Genomic DNA, 22801 nt, shown 5'->3' with positions numbered 1-22801 from the left:
AGTTTATCTAAAAATATTAAAATCATTTAAAAAAAACTTATCTAAAAATATAAAATTTGGGGCTGTAATCAGAAAGCTAAATTTGCAGAATGTTTTTTTCTTTTTTTTTTTTTCTCAAAGCGGTTTGTTGAGCAGAAGAAATAACAATATGTAACATGCAGAGACGTGCATATGAATTTGACACGCAGGCCCCACTAGTGAGAGTGTTACGGTCATCGCATACAAAGTACTCAATTGTACAATTTCAGACATTTTCACTTCACACTTTATCTATGAGATCTACCATTTGAGAGAGCACCTATTAAACTAATCCCATGGTACAATTCTAGGTTGCAAAACATCATCCTGATTGTAGCATTATAACATTGACAGGGTTTTTCACTAGAATGAGAATTGCTATGAATTCAAAGCGAATGTCAAATGTCAGGGCAGTAGCCAAACTAAACACAGAATTGACTAGAATTTTTTTTTCTAAATTGGCTAATTTGCCCTAAATTTTTAAATTTACATGAACTCTTTTTGAATTCCTAGCAATTATCATATTTTTTAAAGAGCTCTATAAATATATAGGTAAATTAAGGTAAATTAATTGCCTGCAAACTACCCCAATGGTAAAATCATTTCAAAGTCACACAAAAAATGTTTTATTTAATTACAACCCAACTTGGTTAAATCTGCGATGACCTTTTTTAATTTCAAACCCTGAAATTATTTATAGCTTAAATCTCTGAAATGTTTAAACCACGAAGATGTTTATCTTGTCTCATAATCTGCCAGAGGATTAATAATCAGGATTGGAGAGGTGACCTTTCTGAGGTTTGCAACATGTATCTTTCTGGACTCTTGCCCAAGAACTTGTGCAAAATGTATCTACAGAGTTTACTGCACACTTTATTTATTCTTAGTATGTTTTAACTGTTTGCTGTTGTTTACAGAAGTGGTATAAAAAAAATCAGAATACGATCATTGCATATTTTAATTGACAATAAAAACATTAATTAAAATATCTCTTTTTAACATCTGGCAAGTCTACAATATTCAGATTCTGAAACATAGAAAAATTAGTAAAAAAGAAAAAAAAAGTTGGGCACTACTAAAAAGTGAAAGCAAATAAAGCTTTAAAGTAAATATACACAAATTAATTTTTTTTTAATTTTTTTTTTTGACAAAGTAAAGTTTTGGGTGCCTGTAGGTGCCAAACCTTATTTCCAGGATTTTCTATTTTTTTTTTCTCAGGTAGTTGAACTTGGGGCAGTACTGCTTCCAGAATGGAAAACCTTGTCTAGACAAGTTAGAAAGCTGTCAGTGTGGTTTGAGATGAATAGGACAATGTGAAAACTGTGTGTGAAAAGGTTCCTGCTGGTGTCATTTTAAAACCACCATTAGTCTGTAAGTCCAATCTTTGAAGACATTTCACCTCGCTTGGCAATGTTGATGGATATACAGTATTTGGAATTACCACCAATATCCAACATCTGCTATAGTTTAGAACTCTAACCCTGAAAGAACAGTGTTAAAATAAACATGGTACATGATTAAGGCTACCAACAAAATGTATTATTTTTGGCTATACAGAACCCCTGGCGCAGTGGAAGACAAGCAGTTTAGTTACAATTTCCATTAACTTGCCGGCTAATTCTTCAATGCTGGAAATGGAATCACTTTTGGGGAATTGGTGGTTCCCCTTTATTCAGCGGCGAAACGTTTTTGCTGAGGCTGTGGGGCCAATCAAGCCCATTTCCTGAGTGCGCACCTATCCGTGACATCTATTGGTTTACAAGTACTCTGCCTTGTCAGACTTTTTAACATTTATCACACAATATTGTTATCATCTGGTTCACTACAATATTAGAGCAGGAATGGTCATTGTGGGGCAACTCCCCCCCCTTTTATAATATATAAAAGCGCTACGAAATCTGTTGGCGCTATATAAATGGCATTAATAATAACGTTAAGCCAATTTGACATAACCGTCTCTTTCACAATATCATGGCAGCGTTTCGATAGTTATTTTTCTGAAACATATGCTGCAATATGAAATATGAAAATATTCACAGCATTGTGTGGCTAGAATAATATCTGCACCGCCATTAAAAAATTTGTGAACTGTATTGATCATGATGCTGAACCCTGTATGCACCAAACATGTTTAGAGCATAAGCATTGTTAGGGCTGGCTGTGGGGGGTTATATCCCTGGATGTGGGGTTGCTCAGCCCTGGATCTCTAGATGGTTAGATACCAGTGGCGTCTCTAGGATTCATTTTTAGGGGGGGCACATGGTGGGCCAGGGACCCCCCCCTCCCCACCATCCATGTCTCTGTTCCCCTCCCTTTCATGTCTTTTCTCCCCGCTTCTTCCATGTCGTGGATGTCATTTGTATTGTATGCAGTGTGTGTATTGAATACATTGTGTGTAGTGGATGCAGTGTTTGTGTAGTGTAACTAGTGTTTGTGAGGTGGATGCAATGTGCCTAGTGCATGAAGTAGTGTCTGTGTAGTGCATGTAGTGTTGGATAAGTGCTGGGGTGGTGAGCCATTTTAATTAAATTGGGCTTAACCACCCTCCCTGCCTCTTACCTGTGGGCTGGAAGGGGAGGGACAGTGTGTAGCAAGGTTACATTATAGGGGAGCAGTGTGTAGGAAGGTGACAGTATAGCAGGGCAGTGTGTAGCAAGGTATCAGTATGGGGTGCAGAGTGTAGGAAGGTGACTGTGTTGGGGGGGCAGTGTGTTGGAAGGTGACAGTGTGGAGGGGCAGTGTGTTGGAAAGTGATAGTGTGGGGGGCAGGCTGTAGGAAGGTGACAGTATAGGAGGCAGGGTGTGGGGATGACAGTGTGGATAGGCAGACTAACAGACAACACGCCCTCACTGATACACACTCACTGACAGTCATCGTCTCACACACTAACTCACATGTTCACTGACAGACACACACTGACACGAACACACTCTCAGAGACACATGGACTCACTGACATACACACACTCACTTACAGACACACACATTCACTGACACACTTACTGACAGACACACACCTACTGGCAGATACACACTGACAGTCACACACATTCAATGACAAACACACAGACGTCACTGACAGACACAGGCTCTCACTGATTTGACATCCACACATTCACTGACAGACACAGATACGCTCACTGACACACACACACACACATTCACTGACTCAATGACAAACACAGACTCTCACTGATGTGACAGCCACTCACAGACATACAAATTCACTAACACACACACAAATTCACTGACAGACATACACACACAAAAAAACTCACACATTCACTGGCGGTCACACACATTCTCTCACACACACTCACAAATTACTAATAATATTTTAATTTGTCCACCCAGCCTCCCTACCTTTGGGAGAGCTGGAGTGGATCTGTACCCGGGGTACAGTGGGACTGCAGTGAAGCGGGTGGCTGTGAGCGCATCAGAGGCAGTGAGGGAGCTGTAATCCTCTTGCTCTGCTCCCTCACGGGAAGCCTACCGATGCAGGGAGCTAGAATATGACGTCATATTCCGGCTCCCAGCATCAGAAGATTGCTCGCATCTGATGTGCTCACAGTCACCCACCTTGGGGGTCCATAAACTGCTTCATCTGAAACAAGAGGAAACACTGGGGACCTCCATGCGGGCACTTTGGGAAAGATAGAGCCAGGGCCGACCTTGGTCTTTAGGTGCCCTGTGCGAAAAATCACACACACAGGCTTACAGTCACACACAGGCAGAGTGTGATTCACACATAGTTATAGTGACACAGAAGTACACAGTCACACACACACACACAGTTACAGTCACACAGAGGCAGAAAGCAACACAAACAGAGGCAGACAGTCATACATAGGCACACAACCACACAGACATAGGCAGACAGTCATACACAGTTAGTCACACACACAAACATACACACATTTACAGTCACACACAGCCACACACACATACATTCAGAGGCAGACAGTCACACACACACACACACACACACACAGTTATAGTCACTGATAGGCAAACAGCTACACACACACACATTTACAGTCACTCACACACAGAGGCAGTTAGTCACACACACATACACAGTTACAGTCACAGACAGACAGTCAAACACACAGAGGCAGACACAGTCACACACACACATGTACACTTACCTCTGTCCATTTTGGGCTGGAGTGGAGGCAGTGCAGCTCTTGGAGTCTGGATGTTGGGGAAACAGGGACTCCTTCCTGCCCCCCCCTTCCTGTGAAGCAGTCACCCCGACCAATGTCTTCTAGGCACCTTTAGCCCCACCCCGCCATCATTTTTTTTTTTTTTATAATCCCGGGTGGAGGATTCATCAATCTCCACCAGGGATTATTTAAAAACAAACAAACACGTTGCCCTTGATGCAGTGCCTGCATTTGGGGAGGCAGAAGGGCACGGTATGATGAAGGGTGGGCCCCCTCTGCCCCGACCCCCCCCGCAATCCACACTACTAAATTAATGAGTAGTTCGGCTTAGGGGAGATAAAGGAGAGAGAGACAAAGGGGGGTTTAGGTGGTGTGGTGAAAGAGACAAAGGTTTTTATTGGAGGTCGAGAGAGGTCAAGAGAGAGAAAAGGTGTTAGTGAGATGGAAAGTGAGGAACACAAGGGGTAGGGAAATAAAATTACCGGATTGGATGTGAGCTATAGGACTGCAAGGGTTAAAGGATGGCATTGGAGATTTACCTTGGATGCAGCCATGTGGGAGTAGTTATGGTATTTTGATATAGGTTAAGAACCAGGAGTTATTACTGCTAAACAGTGCCTGAGTTTAGAACATTATGGCCATTTACAGTGAATAAGGGCCTGTGTCCCCCAAAAGCTTTGTGTTTTACAGATTCTTTGCAAATAAAGAGAGGAACCCAGCATCGACCAGATATCTTATTTTGTTATTGCAGGATTTTACTTACTACAGCCCAGAAAATAAAAATTGGTAGAATGTTAGCAATGTTAGGGAAACAAATGTCAATCACTCAAAATAATTAAAATAAACTTTTTAATTAACCTGTGTTTAAGGAGGGCTATTCTAGAATTGCAAAAAAATATGGCATACATGCACCAGTGGAACTGGGGGGACATTTCAATATAATTAATCTGACGTGTAACACAATATAAAAAAAAAAAAAAAAAAAGGTCTCACATTCTAGAATTCTAATAGTTTTTGCGAAATATTGACTATATTATTGTATTATTTTATGTTTATTTCAATTAGTGACACTTTCCCTCTATACCTTAAGACCTGTAAAGCCATTTAGCTTGAAAGTAAAAATGACAACACAAAAAAAACACTAAAATGAGTTCACAATTTGACCTTCCGCATTGTTCTTCCACAGGTAATAAACTCGTTAGTCCTTCTTATATTATTGAGCGCCCTGGCTAACCCAGATCTGTACCATCTCTCGAACGCTGAGCTGAAAAATGAGCTGGACTTCATGGACGATGCCAGTAAGTAGAAAGGACACGACAAATTCTGTATGAAGCAGGTGTACTTCTTAACAATGTGTAGGATGTAACTAGAACAAATTTGCTGCTTGTGGGCAACATAAATGTCTATGAAAAGTAACATATGATTTCAGTTTTCCCAAGTAACAAAAGAACTACATAATAAACATTTAAATATATATATATATGTGTGTATGTGTCAGTTCCAGGATTATTGAAGCCCTAGGCATAAATCGTGTTTGTGTTGTCCACTATCTTATTCTTTTTTTTTTTTTTTTTTAAACATGTCCCTATATCTTTGTTTCGACCTGAACGTTTTGTTTTGTTCGCTCTTCCAGTCTCTTTTTAATTCTCACCCCTCTCCTTGCCCCCACTCACTAGTGTCTTTGTTCTGTTTAATCCACCAGCCTTGTCTTTATTTTGTTTCAAAGATCTGTCCTTATTCCGTATTTCTAATTCTATAAACCTCTTTGTGTACGTTTTGTGGAGCCTCCTTTTTTTATTTTATTTTTTTATTTATTTGTTTTTAAATAAACTATCTTTCCACCTAACTACACCACAATCTACACCACGTGTGCTTATATTTGAACTTTTTGGTATCTTTCCTTCACTAGTTTCCTTTCACAGTATTTTTTTTCCCATTTTTATTTTCACTTCTATATCTTGCTGCTTTTTATTTTTCTTTATCCATGGTTCAGGTCCTACATATTCCACTGTTACTCCCTCCTCGTGTAGTCTAACTGGCTGTCTCTCTATATTTTTTTCTACCACCAGGTGGTGTCGTTCACTGATTCCACTTCTCCTTTAACTGAAAAACATAGGGGATTAGAACAGCAAACTCACAACTTGACATTTTTGTTGTTGTTATTAGGGCTGCTGTAATAACCTCCGTTTATGCAAAATACACAAATAGGGATCAGTGCACACACACAATATAAAAAATCCAAATCTTTTAATGTTTTCTAAAATAACACGTTTTAAGTAATACATTCTGAATGTGGTCACACCATAATGCCATACTGGGATAAACCCAGGGCTGGCTGAGAGATGTCAGATGGGAGTCGGTCATTTTCTACAAGAGAGGGACATTCATAGTTGAACCTTTATTTTATTTCCTTATTTATATAATGCAGTCAAAATGGATTGTAATTCACCCTCTTTTCACTCACATTGCCACGGTTATTCACTAAAGTGAGAATTCAAAGCGAATTTCAAATGTCATGCCATTGAATTTGATTATAGTCCCTCTATTCTATGTTACACTATTTTGAGAAATGTAACACTAAATATGTGTCCCTGGCCTCCCACAGCCCAGCCCCTACTGGAATATGGCTAAGGTAAATATTACAAACTTCCTTATAGCCATACCAATTCATACCAGCAATGTGCTCTGTGATTGGCTCAGCTGACACCCTCAGCCAATCACAGCTGACCATTTCTCAGGCTAATACTTCCTTATCAGTCCAAGAAGCACAGAGGGGATTGGTTCCTGGAGACTCTCGTTCAGAAATTAACACATTAAAAATGGTTTAACACTGAATGGAAGGATAGTGTCAGGGGACTCCAATCCCTATGACGACCGCTTCAATGAGATGAAGCAGTTACATTGTCCCTTTAAATATGAAATTCTATTTGAATTCTCCATTAGTAAACAATCCTGTGATCCTTGTAGGGCAGTTTCTGATGTCTCTTTCTGTCTTGTAGATATGTGCATCGCTACTTCAATTTCTCTCCTAATGATCCTCATTTGTGCAATGGCAACATATGGCGCTTACAAGGTAACAAAAGATCATGTATTGCTGAGACATGTTTAGCACAAGTTACGTTTTAAAGTTGGTTGACACCTAATGTAAAAGAGTACAGACGTGCTTGAGTCCCTGTTCTTTCTTCAAAGCTCCATCCAGGTGGTCCTCGTTTTGCGACTGCTTGCACTTATGACCAACCCTCTCGCGGGGTGGTAAGTGCGAGCTGTCATGGGAATTAGAGAGATTCCCTGCTCTGCTGCGTTCATCTATGTTCGGGGAATCCCAGAGCAGGGAATCCCTTAAAACTATGTTCGGGGAAATTCCCCCAAAACAGGTCACCACAGTCCTTTTAGTTATGCAATTCTAGAACTGAATGCAGATTACATTAAATACCATGTGATTACAATTATTGAACTGTCTTTCCTACTATTTAAAATAGACGGAGAATTATATATGCCCTTTTTGTAAAGCTTTATACGGTTTGCGTTATAGGTTAGTTGGAGGGGGGGGAGGGAGTAATCTAACTTCCCCCTATTTAACTTCATTGCCGAAGACTAATTGTTTTATGGTAATAGGTGGTGGCTGTTTTAAGAACCCCAGTCTGTTGGTTCTGCGCTTAATTTAGCTCTGCTCCTTCGGGTATACAGCAGTGTGGGTTTGCAGATGCATGTTAGGATAGAGAAAGATGTTTTGCAAGATCTCCCGGTATCCCTGACACAACTGGCTGTTTGCCAGGCTTTCATTACTGTGTATCAGAGCTGAGGCAGTATTCATGATGGGCCCTGCTTACCTACTGACTTGCACCTTACATCACGTTAAGCCAACCAACTCTTCATGGGCCAGATGATTATAGCCGATATTGGTGGAAAGGAGGGTTCTGTTATAAGTTCTGTTTAGAACTCATGACTGATCTTTGGCTTTGCCCACACACATGCTTTTACAAATTAAAGCCAACAAAGTTCAAAGACGTTTAACCCTTTAAGAAACTATCGAATGCAGGGGATTTTACTAATGTTACAAATATTTCCTAGCACAATTGAAGAATGAGTCGGATTTTTCTGTTAAGCTAATCATTTTGATCCATGTCAGAAAAAAAGCTGTTGAATCCACTGGGTGAAATGAAGTAACTGTAATTATGCCTAAGAGTCGTTTACAGTTTTACACCAGAGAAGGGAATCCCTTAAATCTATGTTCAAGAAAATTTCCCAAACATAGTTTAGAGGGATTCCCTGCTCTGGTGCGTTCGTCTATGTTCGGGGAAATTTCCCCGAACATAGTCAAGCACACCAGAGCAGGGAATCCCTTATCTCCTCACTTACCGACCAATTCGTTCTACGACCGGGCCGTAGGAACGGAACCCGGCCGGTAAGTGAGGAGTACCTGTATTTATTCAGGAGAAATACATTTATGCTCAACACATACAGAAATGCAGTCTTACAGTACCATTTCTATGAGGCCCCAATTCTATTAGACAACAGTTATAATAATATAGAAATAATGAAAAGCACATGTACAATTGTGTCATTTGACTTATGCCAAGTTGCCCTCAAAGCCAATATAATATGCTGGGGCCCTTTTAGGTTATACATTCTCTAAACCCCTTATCAGTATGTGGGAGGTATGTAAATATCTGGTGGTTTCTGAAGTCACATATTCTTGTTTAAAGGTACATTAAACAAGCACCATAACTACTACAGTGGTTATTGTGCAAGGATTTATTGAGTGCCATTCTCTCCATATTTTGTGAAATCACTGCATTATCTCATTGTTATCAGAGGGGCTAGACTTTGGGGTCCAGGTGAACCCCAGTTTTTGTCAAACTGCTCAAAACTGTATGACAAAATGACTCTGACTCCTCGCACCATAACCATTACAATGAGCTGAAGTAGTTATGGTGCTTAAACTCTCCCTTTATAATAAATGAGCACGAATACAAGATAAACATAGTATTTTGATAAAACTACAACTGCTGTTTATCATGTTATTTTTGCATCTTATAGTAATTTCTTCATTAAACATGGATTTTAAACATTAAATGGACACTATTGGCACCAAAACAACTTGAGCTGAATGAAGCAGTTTTGGTGTATATGTCATGTCCCTGCAGTCTCACTGTTCAATAATTATATGCCGTGTAGGAGTTAAAACACTTGTTTGTTTCTTTCCTGTCCTTCATGAAAAAAAAAAGTTGAATTCTCGATCAGATGTTAACTTGCTTCAAAGTTTTATCTCCTGCCCTGTAAATTGAACTTTAATCAAACACAGGAGGCCTCTGCAGGGTCTAAAAGGCTATTAACAGAGCAGGAGATAAGAAATTCTAAATTAAACAGAATTTGCAATAAAGGAAGTGTAAACATTAGACGACTCTTTAAATGACGTGTTCAGGGAGGTGTGACTAGGGCTGTGGAAACAAAGTGATTTAACTCATAAATGGCAGAGAATTGATCACTGAGACTGCAGACAGGGGTATGATTGATGCACCAAAACTACTTAATTAAGCTAAGGTTGTTTTGGTGTCTAGAGTGTCCTTTTAATATAAGAGACATCTCCCTAGGCAAGCTTCCCTGTCAGAACACCTGTTTTGTGTTAACAGTAGCATAATAACAGTATTTACAATAATTATTGAATTTTACAATTGCAAATTTTAGCGCTAGAGATGTTGGGCATCTTAGGAAATGTAGTTCACATGCAGCTAGATTGTCAAGATTATCCACACTGGTCTACACAGCCATTTTATGGTTTGCTGACATTCGTATAGATTAATTCATATTCCAGAAAGGAACAAAGAACATCATACCTATGTACACAGTTTAACTATTTCAAAGCATGTCTACTGCTTTAATTACTACCTTTTATTTAACCATTCTCCTTTCTCACTTTGTTTTGTAGCAACATGCAGCCTGGATCATCCCGTTTTTCTGCTATCAAATATTCGATTTTGCCCTTAACTCCCTGGTAGCTATCAGTGTGCTGGTTTATCCCAACACAATCCAAGACTACCTCCGACAAATGGTAAATCTCTCTTGAATTATGATGGGCACAGAATGCAGGTTACTTTTTACAGTGCTCTAATAATCTAACAAAGCCCCGGCCACATTTTGCAAGCTTCCAAAATTGTTTCACTACGTTTTTCCTCCTTTTAGTTGAAGAAACACTTTAACCAACACAACCACTACAGTGCATCGAGCGGACTGGACTTACCCTGGTCCTGTGTTAGTTATATTACTGCATTACAACCAGGGTGTTTAGGAACCCCTGCCCTTTATGGGGTTTCCTCTGTTTCCAAATTCCCCAGATCTTAATCTTATTAATTGAGCATCTGTGGGATGTGCTGGAACAACAAATCCGATCAATGGAGGCTCCACCACACAACTTGAATTGCTTAAAGGATCTGCTGCTAATGTCTTGGTGTCAGATACCATAGGACATGTCCAGAGGTCTTGTGGAGTCTATGCCTTTATGAATCAGAGCTGCTTGGCAGCACGAGGGAGACCTACATGATATACATCAATGCAATTGTACAACGTAAGGGGTATGGAAATAAAAGCCTAAATTTAATAGGCTTTCCAAATGTTTCAATACAGTTTACAAAATTTCTAGATTATATACAAAAGTCACCATTACATTATATGGGAAATATTATAGCTACATCATTTGGAAATGTTTTGGGATTTCATGGAATCATTACAAAAGCTTATTAAATTGAGACCTAAGTTATCATCATGGGTGACTTTAATCTTCCTGATGTAAATTGGAAAACAAAAATAGCTGCTTGTGCCAGGAGCACACATATTCTAAACTCCCTACTGGGATTGTCTCTAAAACAAGTCGTTGAGGAGCCAACTCGTAAAGAGGCCATACTAGATTTAGTGTTAACAAATGGAGATTTGGTATCAGATATTACTGTAGGTGAAAGTTTAGGATCCAGTGATCATCAGTCAGTGTGGTTTAATATAAGAACAGTGACTGAGTCACACCACACAAAAACAAAAGTTTTAGACTTTAGAAAAACAGACTTTTCCAAAATTAGAATATGTGTAAAGGAGTCATTATCAGACTGGAGCAATTTAAATGGAGTCCAAAAGAAATGGGATTATTTAAAAGTTGCACTACTGAAGGCAACAGAAAATTGCATTAGGCTTGTCAGTAAAAGCAAAAAATTCAAGAAACCACTGTGGTACTCCACAGATGTAGCCAAAATAGTAAAAAACTAAAAGTTAGCATTTAGTAATTATAAAAAAACCCAGAGTGAGGAAGACAGAATGACCTATAAGATTAGGCAGAAAGAGGCTAAGCAAGTTATAAGAGCTTCCAAATCACACACAGAAGAGAAAATAGCACAGTCAGTAAAAAAGGGGGACAAAACCTTTTTTAGATACATAAATGAGAAAAGAAAAGTAAAACAAGGATTAGTTAGATTAAAAACAAAAGAAGGAAGGTATGTAGATGAGGATAAAGGTCTAGCTGACTGCCTCAATGAATATTTTTGTTCGGTATTTACAGATGAAAATGAAGGAAAGGGACCTCAGTTAAGAAAAAGGATAAATGAGTCATTTATTACACGTGAGTTTACAGAGGAAGAGGTTCTATTTAAACTGTCAAAAGTAAAGACAAATAAGTCAATGGGACCTGATGGAATACACCCAAAGCTATTAAAAGAGCTTAGTGGTGTACTAGCAAAACCATTAACAGATTTATTTAACCAATCATTGATAACAGGAGTAGTCCCAGAAGATTGGAAGTTAGCGAATGTTGTGCCCATTCACAAGAAAGGTAATAGGGAGGAGTCGGGCAACTATAGGCCAGTAAGCCTAACTTCAGTAGTGGGGAAAGTGATGGAAACCATGTTAAAGGATAGGATTGTTGAACATCTAAAAACACATGGATTTCAAGATCAGAGACAACATGGGTTTACTTCAGGGAGATCATGCCAAACTAATCTTATTGTTTTTTTTGATTGGGTAACTAAAATTATAGATCAGGGTGGTGCAGTAGACATTGCTTACCTCGATTTCAGTAAGGCTTTTGACACTGTTGCACATAGAAGGCTTATCAACAAACTACAATCTTTGAGTTTGGATTCCAATATTGTTGTATGGGTAAGGCAGTGGCTGAGTGACAGGCAACAGAGGGTTGTAGTCAATGGAGTATATTCGAAGCTTGGGCTTGTCACCAGTGGGGTACCTCAGGGATCTGTACTTGGACCCATTCTCTTTAATATTTTTCTTAGTGATATTGCAGAAGGTCTTGATGGTAAGGTGTGTCTTTTTGCGGATGATACTAAGATATGTAACAGGGTTGATGTTCCAGGAGGGATAAGCCAAATGGAAAATGATTTAGGTAAACTAGAAAAATGGTCAGAGTTGTGGCAACTGACATTTAATGTGGATAAGTGCAAGATAATGCATCTTGGACGTAAAAACCCAAGGGCAGAGTACAGAATATTTGATAGAGTCCTAACCTCAACATCTGAGGAAAGGGATTTAGGGGTGATTATTTCTGATGACTTAAAGGTAGGCAGACAATGTAATAGAGCAGCAGGAAATGCTAGCAGAATGCTTGGTTGTATAGGGAGAGGTATTAGCAGTAGAAAGAGGGTAGTGATCATGCCATTGTACAGAACACTGGTGAGACCTCACTTGGAGTACTGTACACAGTACTGGAGACCCTATCTTCAGAAGGATATTGATACCTTAGAGAGAGTTCAAAGAAGGGCTACTAAACTGGTTCATGGATTGCAGGATAAAACTTACCAGGAAAGGTTAAAGGATCTTAACATGTATAGCATGGAGGAAAGACGAGACAGGGGGGATATGATAGAAACATTTAAATACATAAAGGGAATCAACACAGTAAAGGAGGAGACTATATTTAAAAGAAGAAAAACTACCACAACAAGAGGACATAGTCTTAAATTAGAGGGACAAAGGTTTAAAAATAATATCAGGAAGTATTACTTTACTGAGAGGGTAGTGGATGCATGGAATAGCCTTCCAGCTGAAGTGGTAGAGGTTAACACAGTAAAGGAGTTTAAGCATGCGTGGGATAGGCATAAGGCTATCCTAACTATAAGATAAGGCCAGGGACTAATGAAAGTATTTAGAAAACTGGGCAGACTAGATGGGCCGAATGGTTCTTATCTGCCGTCACATTCTATGTTTCTATGTTTCTATGTTTCTAAATGATGGTAGCCCAGTATGTTTGTCCATAATGACAATCTACTTGTCCTGGCACACAAAATAATTTTAGATTGGGGCGCCTGCTGAGAACACTGGATGTATATCTAAACGGATATACTGAGGGGAAAAAAGATCATATGGAAAAAAGCTCTAATTCGCCCATAGTCGTAATCGTCTGCCTCCATTTTTTTTATTTGTATTTTGTGTGGGGTTTTGGAGATTAATGAATCACACTTTGCCCAACTACCATAGTGTGTAGACAGTGTGTATGTGTGTGTTGTCTGTATGTAATGTTTGTGGTTTATACAATAAGGGGAAAAAGTATTTGATCCCCTGCTGATTTTGAACGTTTGTCCACTGACAAAGAAATGATCAGTCTATAATTTTAATGGTAGGTGTATTTTAACAGTGAGAGACAGAAAAACAAAACAAAAAAAATTCAGAAAAACGCATGTCAAAAAAGTTATAAATTAATTTGCATGTCAATGAGTGAAATAAGTATTGTTAGGGACAAGATTGTAGACCTACACAAGTCTGGAATGGGCTACAAGACCATTGCCAAGCAGCTTGGTGAGAAGGTGACAACAGTTGGTGTGATTATTCGCAAATGGAAGAAACACAAAATACCTGTTAGTCTCCCTCGGTATAACTTTTTTGACATGCGTTTTTCTGGATTATTTTTTTTGGTCAAAATCAAACGTTCAAAATCAGCAGGGGATCAAATAAATTTTTCCTTCATTGTCTGTGTGTGCGTTTACTCTCTTTTGTGTGTAGATGTGGTTTGTGCTGGCTGTTTGTAATGTGTAGGTATGATGTGTGCTGGCTGTGTGCACTGTGTGTGTGGTGTGTGCTGGCTGTCTCTAGTGTGTGTGGATGTGGTGAGTGCTGTCTTTCTACAACGTGTATTTGCTGTGTGTAATGGCAGGTGCAAACCATAGTAATTGTTTACTTGTCGTCCTGGCACTCAGAGAGTCAGAGTTCAGATTCTGGGATTCACAACCTGCACATTGACTCACTAGTGATCACCAGACCAAAAGGGAGCAATTACTGTCGTCTACACCAGACAGAAGTCCAGACTCGCCTGCACAGGTCTAAAAGCTCAAAAAAATCTAGTCCAGCGCCGGGACTACATGTTTTCGGGTGTCAGGAGATAGGAATTTCACACCACTGCAGGAATACTTGGTCTTGACCCATATTATCCTGGCATAATTATGTTTTATTTCAGGAGACCAGATAATTCATAAATGATAAAAAAAAAAAAAAAAATTAAGCATAACAAAATTCTTATTACAAAGATATTATTGCCTAAATTAATAATGTTTTATTGCGGTTCATTTCTGGAAAAAATATTAAACGGGGAGATTTGATTGTTCATCACATGTAATTGTTGTTGGCTTCTAATTAATAACTGACAACGTAGGAGTAATTAATGGATGTTGCCATAGAGCAAGATTAGGCCAGCTAATCACTTAATGGCTCAGTAAAGATACATTTTATGAGACTGGCGTGATATTACTATGTGAAGGAAGCTATTTATCACAACGAAGAGTGAGCACAATGGGGAAAACTGCACACTTAGCTTTTAGCTTATTGCAAATGATTATGCAAAATGATGTCTGTTGTGGAATGACTGCTTTATGCCCAGGAAATTTGTGCATACATTTCAAAAGATCCTTAACCTTGAAAAAGCACTGTGTCTGGATCAGAACACCTGCAATTAAGGAGCAAAGCATGCTTTGAAGTGCATCTATTGTGGTAAACATTACATATTGTTTCCTTTACAGAGAAATAAAAGTTAATCTAGACACTGTGGCATTGTGTAGATAAGTTACCATTGCAGATCATTTATAGAGTTTGGAATGCAAACAAATATTCCTAACACTTAGTGATGTCGCGAACATAACATTTTCCGTTCGCAAACAGCGAACGCGAACTTCCGCAACCGGGTGAACCGCCATAGACTTCAATAGGCAGGCAAATTTTAAAACCCACAGGGACTCTTTCTGGCCACAATTACATAGTTGATGCAGAGTCTGGTTTTAATCCATAAAGGGCATAAATCACCTAACATTCCTAAATTGTTTGGAAAAACATGCTTTAAAACATCGGGTATGATGTTGTATCGATCAGGTAAGGGTTACGCCCGCTTCACAGTGACAGACCAAACTCCCCATTTAACGCACCGCAAACAACCACAAACAGTCCATTTGCACAACTGCAAACTCCCCATTTGCACAAGGTTGGATACCAAGCTAGCTATGTCCCGTTCCTTGTCCTCACTGATGTCATTGAAGGTCTCTTCCTCCACCCAGCCACGTACAACACCAAGGGTCCCCGAAAGGTGACAACAAGCCCCCTGTATTTTTTTTTTTTAAATGTACACTACTGTTACACCAGATATGAGTTGCACTGGTGTGACACTGTGCCCTGGCAGGCCCTGAAACGCACACGTGTGAAGGAAACTGACTGCTATTATATTACAGTCAAAAAAGTTATTATTTTTTTTTTTTTTAAATGCAAGCTATTGTGACACCAGATATGAGTGGTGGCACTGGGCAAGTGGGCACAGTATACGCTGTGCGCCTGACACACACGCTGGCAGGCAGGCAACTGCAATTAGATTACACAGGAGAAAAAAAAAAAAAAAGCAGACTGATGTTCCAGCCCTAAAAAGGGCTTTTTGGGGTGCTGTCCTTACAGCAGAGATCAGATGAGTCCTTCAGGACTGTAGTGGACACTGAATACACTAGCCTAGCTATCGATTTCCCTATTAAATCAGCAGCAGCTACACTGTCCCTCCTCTCACTAAGAATGCAGCTTCCGGGGGGCGGGGCCTAGCTGTCATTGAGGAATGACGCACTTCGTGTGAGCTCCCTCAATATCTCACTTTAAGCAGCTATCAACAAGCGAATTTCACCCCAGAAGGGGATGACCCAGCAATGTTGCTCCTAACTGACCGACCCGACATGCTTAATAGCGGTCAGCAACTCGACAGAGTCTTACTTACCTCCGCATGGCAAGTGTGGCCTGGTGCTCACCGGACGGGAGAGGCGGCCGATCTCCCGATCCTGGGATGCCCAGGAGCAGCTACTTCCCGGGAAGAGCTCCATTACCCCCCCCTCGGACCGGTGGGGGTTATCCCGGTCCACCCCTGTGAGGCTGTCTGGAGCTAATGGACGCACAGAGCACAGCCGCCCAGGCTGACATACTCATCTGCGACTCTCCCAATATGGCGGCAGCCGCGTGTCCTCCTGGTACCAGCAAAGCATGGCAGGATATTGAGTCTAAGCTGGACAGACTTTAATCAATTTTGGAAGCAAATAACAAGCAGGAAGCCCCAACAAGCTCCACCACAGCCCCAACAAGCTCCACCACAGCTAAGCGAAGCAGTCCCCATTAAAATCCGCCAACGCAAAAGGTGTTGAAGACTGGACCGGAGGCACAAACAGAAATGCAGAGCCTGCCCCACGTCAAGCACTCGCCTCCACCTTAAGCCACCACAATCCCGCACCGGACGTGAAGCACCACCGGGACAGATCCGACAAAACAAGCTTCCACCACCTCAAGCCGCGAACCCGGCACTCAGCCAGAGACTTGCCTTTGTTGTTCCAGTTATCAGGGACTCCCAGGGTCTGCACCTGGCGCCCAGAAGGGATCGGATGAGCACAAGCAGTAAACAGCAGCCTGCCAAGCATGTCCCACTATAGCCGATCCTCCACACCATGCCTTTGATCACATGAACTGCTCTCTGCACATTAACTAATCGTAAAGTAGCAAGCGTTTAAACATGTCATTATTTCACCTCCTAAAGAGTTTATTGTCGTAGTTCCTTACATGCCTTTACCTTAACCGTTCATGTATTATGTTATTCACTAGTCTCATCTCATGGGGCGACTCACATTTGATTTATAACTAGTGGTGGAGCTGCTGATATAAATACACAGTTGATAACATGCAACAGAGGCGGCTCTAGACTTTATGAGGCCTTAGGCGAAACTCAAACATGATGCCCCACTAACAAAAAAGTGTCACATATACACATTGATGCACAGTTTACCTGTGTATGTGCCTGAGAGTGTGTCTGACAGAGAGTATCCTTGTGTGTGAGAATGTATGTCTCTGTGAGCATGTTTGCGTTTTTGTCTGAGACTGAAGTGTGTTGTGTGTATGGCCGGTGATGGTGTGAGGGGGGTGATGGTGAGAGGGAAAGGGGGGTGATGGTGAGAGGGAAAGGGGGGTGATGGTGAGAGGGAAAGGGGGGTGATGGTGAGAGGGAAAGGGGGGTGATGGTGAGAGGGAAAGGGGGGTGATGGTGAGAGGGAGAGCGGGGTGATGGTGAGAGTGAGCGGGGGTGATGTGAGAAGGAGGGCGGTGATGTGAGAAGGAGGGGGGTTGATGTGAGAGTGAGGGGGGGTTGATGTGAGAGTGAGGGGGGGTTGATGTGAGAGTGAGGGGGGGTTGATGTGAGAGTGAGGGGGGATTGATGTGAGAGTGAGGGGGATTGATGTGATTTGAGAAGGGGGGGGTGATGTGATTTGAGAAGGGGGGGTGATGTGATGTGAGAAGGGGGGGTGATGTGAGAAGGAGGGGGGTGAGGGGTGAGGCTCAGGGTGGTGAGGGGTGAGGCTGAGGGGGGTGGGGGGTGATACTGAGGATGGTGAGGGGGTGATGCTGCGGGTGGTTGGGGTGGGGGGGTGATGGTGAGGGTGGTGATGCTGAGGGTGGTGAGGGAGGGTGATGCTGAGGGTGGTGGGGGTGGTGAGGCTGAGGGTGGTGGGTGGTGGTGAGGCTGAGGGTGCTGAGGCTTAGGGTGGTGGGGGGTGCTTAGGGTGGTGGGGGGTGCTGAGGGTGGTGGGGGGTTCTGAGGCAGGTGGGTGGTGAGGCTGAGGGTGGTGGGGGGTGCTGAGGGTGGTGGGGGGTTCTGAGGCAGGTGGGTGGTGAGGCTGAGGGTGGTGAGGGGGTGAGTCTGAGGGTGGTGGGGAGGGTGGTGAGGCTGAGGGTGGTGGGGGTGGTGAGGCTGAGGGTGGTGGGGGGTGCTGAGGGTGGTGGGGGGTGCTGAGGCTGAGGCTGGTGGGGGTGCTGAGGCTGAGGGTGGTGGGGGGTGCTGAGGCTGAGGGTGGTGGGGGGTGCTGAGGCTGAGGGTTAGGGGGTGCTGAGGCTGAGGGTTGGGGGGGCTGCTGAGGCTGAGGGTTGTAGGGTGCTGAGGGTGGTGAGGCTGAGGGTGGTGAGGGTGGTGAGGCTGAGGGTGGTGGGGAGGGTGGGGTGGCTGGCTGAGGGTGGTAGGGAGGGTGATGGTGGTCCAGTGGGCTCCCTGTTGGTCCGGTGGCCACTGCTCCCGGTCTGCAGGTCCGCAGAGCTGCAGACCATGTAATCTTGCGGGACCATCAGAGCGTTGCCGCGTGAACCCGCAGCAACGCTCTGATTGGCCGGTTTTCGCGAGACACATGGTCTGCAGCTCTGCTCACTGCGGAGCTGCAGACCGGTGTCTGCTGTGGCTGGCCGGGCAGCCAGGAGGGGCCTCGCACCCGGCAGCATACCGGGCAAGCCGCTGGGCCCCCTCCTGGTGTCAGGTCCTCGGTCAGTGACCGAGGACCTGACACAGTCTACCCACAGGCGGTTTAGGCGGCCGCGAGGCCCCAGCCAGCGCGGCCGCCTAAACCGCCTAATTAGAGAGCCGCCTCTGACGTGCAAGCTACACCCTAAACATGACAGCCATCTTTCACAACAATGTACTGCTATATACTCATACCCTCAGTGCAACTAGCCATGATATATGCACGTTCAGCCTAGCATGCTCAAATATAACACACTTCTGTCTAAAAAAAAAAAAAAAAAAAAGAATGGAGCTTCATAATTTATCTAAATTGTATGCTGTCTAGGAGGTGGGAGGGTCTGGGAGGGAGGGTCTGCTGCTGATTGGCTGGAATGTGTCTGCTGACTGTGAGGTACAGGGTCAAAATTTACTCCATGATGACGAATAGGGGGCGGACCGAACATCGCATATGTTCGCCGTCCGCAGCGAACGCGAACACGCTATATTCGCCAGGAACTATTCGCCAGCGAAACGTTCGGGACATCACTACTAACACTTTAATGTTCTACTCACCTTGTATCCTGCACCAATACTTTCACCTCCAACGACATGCTCAGCCTCCTGTGTCGTCTTCTCGTCCAATCCAATGCTTCTCATGGATGTGAAGCACATGTGTGGTAGGTGTTGCCCTTCTCTAATCAAATGCTTCTCATTGAGAAGCATTGAATCTAGTGCTTCCCTATCATAAGCTTCAGAGGACATTAGATGTACTGATGCATTGCACGAGGACGTTGAACGTCACAGAATCGAGTCTGACTCGGTTGTAGAAGTGGAAGCACCCACTAGTCGCTTTCAATGTAGACAGCAATTAAAAGTTCTGTTTAGCTCTGCAATGTAAGCATAGCCATATCTACAAAACAGCAATGTTTTAGATTGCAGGACCAAAATGGCAGGACCACTGCACACAGATCACTTAGGCGAGGTGAAGTGGTCTGGGTGTGTATAGTAGTCTTTAAGCAGTTTATATTTTTTTTTTAGTGCATCTTTGCTGCCCATGGATGATTAAAGTGAGAAATTCCAGGAATTCAAAATTAGTTTAATTTTTAATGCCCAAATTGACAAACTGAAAACATAGCTGACCTCAAGAATTTTTCTATTAAATTTCAATTCAATTTAGAAATTTACTTTGAATCTCAGCAGTTCTCACTTTACTGACTAACCTTATGTGTGCAGAGATGCCATTCCCAGGGGATGCAGATTCAAGATACAATACTTAGGGGGGAAATTTATCAAAGCAAAACAGGTGCTGGTTTTGGTGCAAAATTTTAAGAGCCGTTATTTTGGTTACCATGCCTATTGCTCATTGTCTAGCTCATTCCCCCAGAATAGCTTGGTAATTCTACCCCTATGTGTGTACCAAAATGCTTGGAATTGTATTGTATATTGCACATGTTTTGGAGACTGGAATGCCGTGCTCCTTCCTTCTCCAACTATTGTATTCCACCATACTGGAAGAGGAGGTAGCAATTGGTCTTTCAATCTACACTGCTATTTTATTTCCCCCATGAATTCCTACTTAAATATATCAAACCAATATACTTCAAAGTAGCTTAACTACTTCAAGACATAAATTCTTTCCATATCATGATATTATGCTACATTTTTCGTATCATCTTCACAATTCTTGAATTGATTTATCGCAGTCTGCCAGCAATTATCACACAATGTGCTTCCCCTGATACCTTTTTAAGGCAGATGTGAATACTGCAAGCATTTATGATGCAAACAATAGTAACGCAGTACTTTGAGGGTCATTTTATACTTACTGCATCTTCCACACATGTTCATTGACAGGGCATTTACAAGTATTATTAACGTAAATGATGATGGGGAATGCACAGCGTACCACACTCTGTATTGACGTTCAGATTTATAAATATAGCATTGTTATAATGAATGTCTCTTTTTTTAAGTAATAGCCTACAGCATTGCTCGTAATCCCCACTGTGCTTTTCATACGTTCCTTGTTGTAGAAGAAAGGTTGAAATATTGCATTCTGTACTGCAATACAATAATGTAAAGTTTTAGTGTATTATGCTCAATACAAATACACTCAGGATCCTAAAGTTTAGTGTCCCTGTGTATTTTTTAGTATCTCCGACGGTGTAAATGATGGAGAATTTTATTTTTTTGTAGTATTGACTGATTGTCCCTGGTGGAGTGGAAGTATCTTTATATAGAAAGAAAATGAATGTAATAGATTTATCCACTTTTTTTTTTTAAATATAAATATATCTAGCAGCATAGAGCGCATACAAATAATACAGGGTATCGTGTAAGTAAATTCCTACTTCCTGTGCATCTTCTGGTCTACAAATGGTACATAGGGGTGGCCATATTTAAGTCCTTGTTGATCAGAAACTTGACCATAGATGATGCACGGTTGGTGACCAAAGATAATTTAAAGATGGGCGCTCCAAGAGTAAGCATGGAGATATATTGCAAATAGTTATTTACTTACATGTACCTGTTACAAAAATACACAAAGTATATATTATATATAATCTTTTATTTAAAATAATAATACAATTAAATGGCAGCTTTCATTTCGAGGCATGCTAACTTTTGTTTATATTTTATGCTTTAGCCAACAAGAAATGTAGATATGCGTTTATACTAACCTGGAAATGTCCAGGAAGGTATTTATGCAGACTTGTATAATGATGATTTATTCTATCATTATAAAGTTCTCTGAATGACCTAAAGGGAAACATTTTTCCAACAACAGTTATGTGCCTGTCTGATCGTGTAGCCACAATTTTAATAGAATTGTGGTACTCTCAAATCTCTGATTATCTTTGACTCTGTTTGGCAAGAAAAAAACCCCTCTTACATTTCCAACAGATATACATATACCGGTATATATTTTCTGTGAGTGTAATGGGATATTTTTGGCTGTTCCTCATTTTCTTGTTGTGAATGAGAACTGGCTCGTTGTAAAACACTATTAAAATAAGTCTACCAGGAATATTCTGCTTAGCTTGCTAACTTATAAAGGAAACCGTGCAGACAAAACGAAAGACATATTTTTAAATTGTAGGTTTGCCATTTTGTAGTTTGTCTATAGCAGTGTTTTTCAGCTTTTTTCTGAGTTTCCCAATACCGAGTACATTATTTTTCAAGCAAAGTTCCCCTAATGTCAAAGAACCTCTTTTCTTTGAACGTGTGCTCCTAATACTAATTTTGCACTGATATTTGCCTATTTAAATATAATTAATTTGTAAAATTATCAGTACATTATACGGCACACGTTCAAAAAAACAAATACAGTTTAAATAATGAGAGCAGGTAGAGTATGTTGGGTTGCTCATAACCATGGGGGGTATCCCCTATGAAATAGAATAAGTGACAATGAAGAATCAAGGGGAGACTCAGAGGATGCCCTCCAAAGAGAGAGGAGAAACCCAGAAATAAAACAAAATAAATTAAAAATTGACTTTTAATAAGTATATTGATATTAAAATCCAGTGATAGCTGATCCAAAATACATACTAGCTACCATTAAAACAGGGAAAATTAGAGGTCGAAACAAATAAATAACCTCAAATAAATAACTGCAAACAGCAGGTACCGGGTAGACAAGGGGAGGGAGGAGTGAACAAAGGACTAGTATTGGGTCTCTAAGAAGTACCCTAATGTGCCTTCGAGGGCACCCCTTAAAAAAATATTTTCAGTCAAGCCCACTTAGGTGCAAACTGACATAGCACGAGACTGTAGTACATTAGAGAGGAAATCGTGACATGTCTGATAACTTTGATTCACACCCCCACCTGCCTCTCAATGAATGAAGAATGGTCAAAGCAGA

The 22801-nt window shown here is 41.4% G+C and overlaps 1 protein-coding gene across 1 annotated transcript in view; it reads left to right on the top strand.

Moving 5' to 3' along the window:
* The window catches only part of LAPTM4B (lysosomal protein transmembrane 4 beta), a 67849-nt gene that overhangs the window by 23432 nt on the left and 21616 nt on the right, over window positions 1-22801 (top strand). The window contains exons 2-4 of the mRNA XM_063451218.1: window positions 5371-5482; window positions 7184-7257; window positions 10114-10236. Coding sequence (XP_063307288.1) covers window positions 5371-5482; window positions 7184-7257; window positions 10114-10236 — 309 coding nt within the window. The remainder of the gene's footprint in view (window positions 1-5370; window positions 5483-7183; window positions 7258-10113; window positions 10237-22801) is intronic.

The sequence above is a fragment of the Pelobates fuscus genome, chromosome 4 (genome assembly GCF_036172605.1).
Source record: "Pelobates fuscus isolate aPelFus1 chromosome 4, aPelFus1.pri, whole genome shotgun sequence".
In the NCBI taxonomy this organism is placed as follows: domain Eukaryota; kingdom Metazoa; phylum Chordata; class Amphibia; order Anura; family Pelobatidae; genus Pelobates; species Pelobates fuscus.
Note: the sequence above shows the minus strand (reverse complement) of the source record. Positions and strands in the feature narration are given on the sequence as shown.